Source organism: Ptychodera flava, chromosome 12 (genome assembly GCF_041260155.1).
Source record: "Ptychodera flava strain L36383 chromosome 12, AS_Pfla_20210202, whole genome shotgun sequence".
NCBI classification, from domain to species: domain Eukaryota; kingdom Metazoa; phylum Hemichordata; class Enteropneusta; family Ptychoderidae; genus Ptychodera; species Ptychodera flava.
In genome coordinates, this window is record NC_091939.1 from 33,747,394 (window position 1) to 33,757,136 (window position 9,743).

General features: G+C 39.3%; 1 protein-coding gene across 1 annotated transcript; it reads right to left on the reverse strand.

Annotated features, from left to right (window-relative positions):
• Positions 1-2,127: 2,127 nt before the first annotated feature.
• Positions 2,128-9,664, reverse strand: LOC139145696 (mitogen-activated protein kinase 7-like). The gene is made up of 4 exons (XM_070717002.1): positions 9,520-9,664; positions 6,558-8,349; positions 3,384-4,734; positions 2,128-2,901 (listed from the first exon to the last, which is right to left on the reverse strand). The coding sequence occupies exons 2-4, from the start codon at positions 8,314-8,316 to the stop codon at positions 2,748-2,750; spliced, it is 3,264 nt and encodes a 1,087-aa protein (XP_070573103.1). The 5' UTR covers positions 8,317-8,349; positions 9,520-9,664; the 3' UTR covers positions 2,128-2,747.
• Positions 9,665-9,743: the final 79 nt, after the last annotated feature.

The window sequence follows — 9,743 nt, forward strand, 5'->3', positions numbered from 1 at the left end:
TTAGTCTAGATGACATGAACAAAATCAGGGTACATCAGTAATGTACGTCTTGATGTCAATACTTGGAAAGTATTAATCATGTATTTTGCTGGAAATTAATTATTCAAACCTCTTGGGGAAATATCAGTTGATTGCTTTGTCAAATGTAGTCATCATACATAATTAATCGCATAAATTACTTATATTAATCACTTAAATGTTGTGGTGTATGTTTTCTACTATGCTGATTTCTTTGCAGTTACAATCACATATGTTCATGTTTTTGAAATCAATAGCCTTCTCTGTCATTGTGTTTGATATGTATGTATCAACGAAAATTGCATCTTAATAGAGTTAGATATCATTGACTTTCAAAAACTACCAGGCAGATTAGCTGTACAGTCATTCACATTTAAAAACTGCTATGCATACTTTGTGGAAAACATCTAAGATTTTTTTAGCTCAGATGAAATTATTCAATGAATATGAATGAATACTATATCCTATCATGTTTGAATTTATCTGCTACAAGGTATTGAAAGAGTAATAAGTAGCTTTTTTTAAATGTCCTTTCTCTGATCAGTGATACGGTAATTCATTGCTCACAAAAACAAGGAATTAAGGTTTCATCATATAACGCAGTGCCTTTCTAAAATAATTGATTTGGGAAATTGTCCTTTCATGTGTGCTGAGGGACAATTCAATATTTTCCAGATATCTACAATGCGATAACCATTCTCTGATTTGACATATATGAGTGTCATAACACTGCTAGTGTCATCATTCATAGATTTAACCATGTACAACACATGTGCCTTCCGTAGGATAATCTTCTGACAGCCAGATATAGTTTTTATACATTATCCCACGGTCAGCTGCTTTTAAAAATTAATCACTTTGACAAATTACTATTTAGATATGTACAGAGTCTAGTATTAAATTTTCCATCCTCAACTGATTTCCTCCTGAGGCCAGACATCTGATATTGGGAGTTAGTATTTTCCTCATTGAGAATCGTGTTTTTCTTCTTGTACACCTAATACTATGGTTACAGTAATGCTCACAACATAGTGTGTTGTGTTTTTGTTTCTGTATGTACAGTGATCAGGTAAGATTTCCATAGATGTAACATACTACCTGCATCGGTTTGTACTTTGAAGACATAATTGTTTAATTTCATTCTTCAACAGAAACACAGTATTTTGAGATTTTCAGCATTTTTTGCCATTACATTATTGTTGTTACGTCTTTACATCATACATTTATTTTTCATAGTGTGGATCCACAACAGAGATAAGTATAAAACAGTCAATCAAAGTGTATTTGCAGGTGTCTATGACAAAACAACTTCAAAGGGACTGGTGTAAATAAATACTTTCATGATCTCGACTTCACTGATAGAACTTTATATTTTAGTAAATAATCCAGTTAATCAAAGTTCAAGGCTTATTTCTGAATGGACATCATAATTACTGGTAGACGATCTCACAAGGATTTCGTAAATTAGAGAATTACATACATGTTTTAGCTATTGAAACACCAGAGAGGTCTGGACTACATCACCAAACAACAGATAAAGACATATACACACTGTGGTGTATCAACTGCAATGGTTGACTTTCTGAGAGCAGGCAAAAATTACTCAGATACATGGGATATCTGTCAGATGGAGCAATATTGAATCACAATCAAGGAATTGGTAAAAAATAATCCTCACTGCTCAGTTATTGGGTTGGTAGGTTGACAAATGAAGAAAAAAATGCATATTAAGTGATGGACTGTGGATAAGTGTTCAATTGGGTATTTAGTGTACTGTTTTGTGACAGATCAGTTGTATTCTCTCCATACATTTTACATCGGAAATTCACTCCTTACATACTCATGATGAAATATGTTCAAAATAATTGTTTAAAAAGGGATTCATGTGGGTGAATCCATATTGAAGGGGGAGGAGGGGGGAGAAGCATTACTGAGAGGTTGGTATTGCTGTCTGTCCATTCATTCAAAATTTTGATGCATAGCATTAAACACTGGTATTTACCTGCAGGGGATCATGACTTAGATGGATTGAACCATGAACATCTGTGCACTTCAAACCAAAATCAGCTAATACCAACATAGCAAAGTGATTGCACTCAACATGTACTGTTTTCATATAAAAGCTGTGTTTTATTCTGATTCATCACCATAACACAAGTACTGGGGATAATAATAAATTATAAAAAACAAAATAATGCACTTAGTATATCAAAACATGATGGATCGCTCAATGAGTATTATCTATGTTATCAGTCTGTTTCACACTGCCTGCCACAGCAGAATAGCTTGGGAACTGTCCATGTGTATAAAGCCTCTATCATGCGATTTGTCAGGTGGACAGTGCACCATTTGTCAAAGTGCGGTCATTTCCTCTTTCTGGAAAAACTTTGTTCTAGTGAAATTATTTACTGGTACTTTCAGACAACATTGAAAACCTAAATCTTCCAGCGTTCCACTCTAAAGCAATGCAGTGCAGTAACCAATGGATTTAATTAATGCATTTGTGTCTGTTCATGGCCAAAATAATGTTCTCTTAAAATTTAAACGAGTTTGCTTTTACCATATGTCTTGTACAAAGACTCGACAAACTTTTGTTTCAGCCACGGCTGTTGGAGATCAATTGGACTAGAGGGCAAAATCTCTTGATGAAATATTCTGACATGTTGGATGATGGTGAACTTTGACACATATCAGGCTAATTGCACGTCATGAAGGCAAATCTCTCTTTGTCATTGGTTGGTTGAAAAGTCCTGGAGGTCACCAAAGGTCATGGGTGATGTGATGCCCAATTCCTGTTGCAGTTCCATCATGTCAGCCTGATCCAGGTGTCGCACATCCAGCCAATCAGCTATCAGGGACGCTGAGAGGGGAGCGGAATCTTGTCTAAAAAATAACAATAAGTAGAAAAAGTAGGTTAGTCATTGTCATATCAAGTGAATAAAAATATAATTAAAGGCTGACTCTCTGAAGCATAGTGTGTTGTAATAGAGAATTAATCAAGGTATTTGGGACAGGAGAGGTACTGACATCAAGCACAATGACAAACAGGTTCAACAAACAGGAGGTATATACACTCAACACTCCAGCATGCAAACACCAGTGAACACAATATTTGCTGTACTATTTCTGTATGTAAATAAAACCACTACAACCAGACGATAATTTGAGTGTTCATAAAATCTACGAAAGCATGAATTTTCCCATCACATGGATGGATGATCTGCACACTGCGGTTCACTGCCATCAGAAAATAATCTACAGGTACTGATTTAATTGAACTGTGCAGTCCGGCTGGCAGTCAATGTTAAGTTTGCAAGCTATGCCAGATAGATTTGACACAAATTTCACTTAGTATTGGTTCTTACCTTTCTTTTAACACATTACTTTGGAGCTGAGTCTCTGGAATGCCAAGCGATTGGTTCAGGAGTTCATCAATGTCAAAACCAAGTCCATAACCAGAGCCATCTCCCTTGGGGGTCAGTTGAAGCAGTGGTGGTAGTGTGTCTTCCATTATATTCCTAGACAACTGCTTGGTTACCATGGCAAGGTCCGGTGGAGAGTTGTGAGTCTTGGCATAGAGGTCAAGGGTAGGGAGGAGCGCATCGGCCGGTGTTTGCTGATTTGCTGGTTGCTGGGCAACAGATGTTGGGTTGTTGGTCTGCATTGGCGGATGTTGTGCCAATGGCTTTACTAAATTTCCAGGCATTCCACAGGTCACAGTTGTGGTACTAGAAATTTGTTTAGTTGCCATGGCAACAGAATAGGTCGGAGGGGATGTCTGGTTGGTTGTTGGTGGGGAAGGGGTGTCTCTTTCTCTTGGCGTTCTGTACTCGTAGGGACTCTCAACAGCTGGGACATCACTGCTATTTGTAGCTTGCACAGGAGGTAGCAAGGTTGTGGGTAGGTCTTGAGAAACCAGTGGTAACGTTGCAGCAGATGGCTGAGATGTTGATGCTGCGGAGAAGGATTGACTTAGCTGAGCTGCTGGCCTGGGAACAGTCAGAGATTGCGTCACTTGGCCCAGTCCCTGACAAAGCTCTTTGTTCTCCTGGTTTGCCGTAAATAGTGACACCGGTAATGACTGGTTAAGTATGGTTGTTGACTGGTCATTACACACTGGCTGAATAGTTGATAACTGATCTGTCAGTTCTGCTGTTGATGGTAAATTATTCACTACTACCTGTTGATGGTTGGGAACACCTGCTTGTGATACAGAAACATCCTCACCATCTCCGTTCAGACCAGCTACATTCAAGTTAAAAGTTGCCAAAGGCTTGTTGACTAATGGTTGCATCTGGTTAACTGGGAGCTCTATTGGTGTAAACCCTGTAGTCAGTGGCTGACCTACAGATAACTGCTCAGAATTACTGTCCCTACCCATACCTTGTCCAATTACTTTCACATTTTTCCCCAACTTGCTCTTTTTCTTGTCACCTTTCAGCTCTTCTAACTCCCTGAGATGATTTCTGATTGGATGCACAAATGGCTTTGTTGTCTCTCTCATTTTGTTCCAACGTTCCAGCAGCTGCCGGTCGCTGGCTGTAAGCATTAGATTATCCGACTCTTTGGTTTTGTTCTTCTCCTTCAGTTTCTTTTGCCGCTCCATGGATCGCTGGAGTTTCTGCCGTCGTTTCTCCTCTCTTTCTCTCTGTCTGGACATGGCTGTCACTGGCTGCTTAACTTTCTCTTTCTTGCCATCACTCTGGGTTGAACAACCTGATGCAGTAGAAAAGGATGGATATAGTTAAGTTGTGTCATGCTTGGGACAACAATGATCATTGCAAAAAAATAATTCTGATGATTTCTGATTGTAAGGCGACTGAAAAAAACATTTCCATATACCTAAATTCTCTTAACTTCTTCCATTTTCTTATTCCGAAATAAATCATTATTAAAAGAGATTTTACCCTTAATCAATAATGCTTTGATTCATTCACATGCATTTAAAAGGGAAGTTACAGGACCATAGGGGATTACTGATGGCGCAGCCATTTGCATACACCGGAAAGGAGTTTTTTGAATTCTCAGAACATTGCTTTGACAGTATGAAAAATTTGCATAATCATGATCGGTACTTTCATATGCAAAAAGGGGTCAAATGGTGTACAGGGAACACATTAAAACAGAACTTTTTTCCGTTTATTTTTGACTCAGGTTTAGTCACTACATATTCACAGACATCATATGCCAGATTCAATGACAATGAACACCTGAATCATGGCAAAATTATGGAATTCTTGCACCAAACATGGCACGTCCGATCAGTAGCATGGCTTTTTTATCATTTGCATAGATTTATGATAATCTGGCTTTACGATAATCCTGTTTAACTGGCTTGGCAAACTTTTACACAGAACAGTATTGCTTCTCCTCTGACTCAAGAAAATACTACATATTATCACAAGTACTAATTGGTATCGGGCTGATTCAAGGAAAACTAAAGGTATTCATTTACTAACTTCAAGAGTTCAGAATTATTGCAAATGAGAAGAGATGTCAGGAGTAAGCTGTACAGCTTGGCTTGGCAAAGTAACAATAAGAGTCACAGACTTACAAGAAAACTACAAGTTTGAAACATCTAGCAATAGATCAAAATCAAAAAATACCGCAATTATACGGTGTCGCTCAAATTTGATCAGAATTGGTATATACCAGTATGGGTACCAAAGATCAACAATAAATGTTGTTCCTATCTGTTCAGTGCAGGAAAATTCTACGTTGGGTTCTGCACAGTAAAACCAGAAAAACAACAAGAATATTTAAACCAGAAAAACAAGAATGACAAAAGTAATTAAGGTCTGAAACTTTAGCAACATGCATAGCAGAAAGGCAGCTAGCCCCTCTTAGTTTGAGCATAGACGGTCTTCCCCCTCTACTGTCTATGGTTTGAGCAGGTCTGTTAATATATAACAGTTGATAAACAATGACAGGAAATGACTCAAGGTCAGTGGAGTTTGCCTGTTTCAAGTCACTGGCATGCCATCACTCCTGCACATTTGCAGGATTTCCCTTTTTCTTACCTCATTTGCATATTTTTGACACTGACATGTTCATTTGAACAACGTCACATCTCAACCTCTTCATCTACCTGTACACCAAATACTGAGCTGGTAGCTTTGGCGGTATGGGAGCCTTTGTGTGTGACAGACATACATCTGCACATACATACATACCCACATACAGATGCCACCGACTCATCATATAAGCTCTTTTTGGTATTTATATACAAAACCAAGTTGAGATAAAAATGAAGTTCAAAAATGTGCACGGCCAGTTCAATCAACACTGAAAATAATAGCTTTTAATTGGTAGACATACAGACATACACAGCAGTGTGCCCTTTAAGCCAAAGTGACGTGCCACGGTGCAAACGAATTGCCTGTGATGCAAGCAAATTCTTTGGTTTACATGTAAAGTTATAGGGCTGATGCAAAGAGTTTTCCACCATTCCTAAAATTCACGCAAAGTTTTCATAGAAACATGTTAGTCAGAGGGCATACCGATATACAGTGATCTAACGCTTTTCCATATTGTCTCACCTGGATTTTCTTTCATTTTGTTTCTCATTGCTGAATTCAACAGCGCTGCCTTGATGAGGGCCTTGGTGTTTTGAGATACAGTCTTTGGTTGAGAGGGCACACTGGATCCTTTATTTCCAATTTCACTCTCTGCAGAACTCTCTTCCTTCCCTTCCAGGATATCCTTGGGGCCTTCTCCAGTTGCGCTGATCATCACCACATCTGAAGTAGCTGCAACAAGATTCCTGGTGTCCCTTGCTGTCATGGTGACGGGGTCCCTATCATCGGGCAAAGAAGCACTGTTCATGATTACATCATTTGTTTCTATGTTGTCTGTGTGTACTTTAGGAGGAAAGAGTGAAGCCTGAACAGTAATCTCTGCTTTCGGTGATGGCCCTTTTGTTGCCATGATTTCCGGGATTTTGAAAAGTGACTCTGTATTCCCATCACACTTATTTCCAACACTCTCTGAAGGCGGTAAAGATGGTACAATTTGAGAACCGACTTGTCCCTGACTTTCAGAATGTTTCACTGCTTCTTTGCCAGCCTGTAGCAGACTCTCCCACTGCCTTAACAGAGAGGGCGCCATGTCACCACCATTATCCTTGGGCACTTCCTTAGTTGATTTTGAAGCTGGCTTTAAGAAAACTTCAAGTGGTACGCTTTTCTGCATCTTTGGTTTGTGGAATTCCTTGATAAGGTCACTGATGGCATTCTTGATTTGATCTTTGGTCATTTCTGTCCTTTCAAAGCTGAAGTCAAAAGCTGGTCTGCAGATGGGCTCTGGCGTGGACGAGTGATACTCTGCCAAGTACGGGTGTTTAAGGGCCTCCTCCGTAGTAATCCTTGATGCTGGGTCAAACATCAACATCTTTGTCAAGAGATCCAAGGCATCAGAATGCACCCTGGGGAATTTCAGTTTCCATGGCAGGGGCAATTTATTCCTATATTTTTTGGAGAAAAACTTTCTGACCTGGTCGCTGGTTATCATGCTAAGCACAGAGTCTGGGGGTGTGCCTAATATATCCGTGATCAGATCCATCTGATGGACAAAGTTCTTTCCCCGGAAAAGATGCTGCCGGTTGAGCATCTCAGCAAAGATGCATCCAACTGACCATATATCGACAGCTTGAGTGTAGTCGTCAGAGTAACAGAGAAGTTCTGGAGCACGGTACCAGCGAGTCGCCACATACGTTGTCATGAAAATTTTGTTACTGTCCTCCGAGTTTCCTTTCCCGCTGAGTCCACGGGCCATGCCGAAGTCTCCGATTTTCAAATCACAGTTCTCATCCACCAGCAAGTTGCTCGGCTTCAGATCACGATGAATTACGTTAGCCGAGTGGATGTACTTCAGTCCTCGGAGTATCTGATACAAGAAATACCTGCAGTGCTCATCTGTGAGTGGTTGTTGTGAATGAATTATTTGATGTAAGTCACTCTCCATGAGATCTAACACTACATACACATCTCGGAATTTCTCCAAGTCCTCTGTCGGAGTAAGGATATCCTTGATTGCGATGACATTATCGTGTTTAAAATGTTTCAAAATTTTCAGTTCCCGATATGTGCGTTTTGCTGTCACCAACACATCGAAGGCATTTGGAATTTTCTTGATTGCAACTTTTTCTCCAGTCTTCTTGTTGAAGGCTGAACAGACCACGCCATATGCCCCAGTGCCAATATTCTCAATGGGTCTGTATTTTGTATTGACAAGGTCAAAGCTGACATCCAGGGACCTCCTGGATAGAGTCTGGAGATTTTTCAGAGTTGCCTCTTGCATCTTGCTTCTTGTTTTCTTAGTACTTCAATACACCTTAAAGTAAAAAGATACAGCATGTCACAAATGTGTATTGTAGGCAATACTTCACAGTACCTTGCCCTCAATCTTTAACCCTTTCACCTCCATGGTTTAGCCCAAATCCATTGTTATCACTGGTGAAGATGGCCCTGTTTACAGCGTTTTGGGGTTGAATTGGCTAAAACAAACTATCAATTTCATCTCAGCATTTGAAAATAGTCAATTTGTTTGTACATAAAGTGGATGTAAGCCATAGCTGTTACGCTACAGTATTTGGAGTTCTAAAACTGGGATATGGCATAGACCCTCGAGAAAGTTTTTCTCAAGGGTCTATGGATATGGCAAGTGATGACAGAAAAGTTATGTACGTGGTAATTTATCACTTCACATTCACTGTGCATTCAACACGTTTGATGTGCATCCGATGAGGACTAATACCCTAATGGAGACTATTAAAATTCCACATCACTGTGGTTGTTGAGTGGTGTAATCTCATTTCCTTTCCATTCTTGAATAAACAAATATTATAACTAAACCAGGAAGTCAAAAATATCCTCGAATCAATGAATTGCGTACAAATCAGCTTAAAGTCACAAAGTTTTCACAATGAGCCTACATTCTGTGGCTTTCTTATAATTAAGAATACGTTTTAAGAATACATGGATGAGTGAAAGATGTCATGCGTTCACACGCGCGCGATTTTCACTATCAAGTTTGTGCTGAGACAAAAAAAACTTCAGTGTGGCTGTGTGTATTATTTATTTATACATAACAATATTCCTAATTGTACATAGAATTTGCAAATGTCTTCCCCATTCATTATTCAACTTTTCACACACTATTATCATAATGAAGATGGCGAATCATAATTAATGAGACGCTTTAGCTTTCAAAAGCAATGATGACCTTGTCCAGATGTTGTACCGCGTTTTTCTCGTGGTCCCCAAGCCAGCGAGCTCATGATATGTAGAAACAACACAGAGCCTTTAAATATTACGATAAAACAATCGGTATTTAAACAGCGGGAGATTTGGGGCACTTTTATCACGGCAATCCCGCAGGCGCAAAGCGTTGAATGAAAACATGGCATGCACCCATCATGCATCAACAGAGAAATGGTTTTTCACATCAGATCAGAAATTATTCGATTTCTCACTATTCAAGATGAACACGGGGGAAGCTTACCTGCTTTATTTCATTTGAGGGTTACTTTAAGTACATCTGGGTCCGAGTGTACGCTGTAAGGGCCGTAAATTTAGGCAGTAAGGCACATCACATACTAGACATGTACACCAAACACTACCGCCATTTTATACTATGGGAAACCTGTACCTAAAAATAGACTGTTGCTACTTATGTCATCACTGGCCAATCAGATCTAAACTTACTCTATTAGCATAAATATGAGC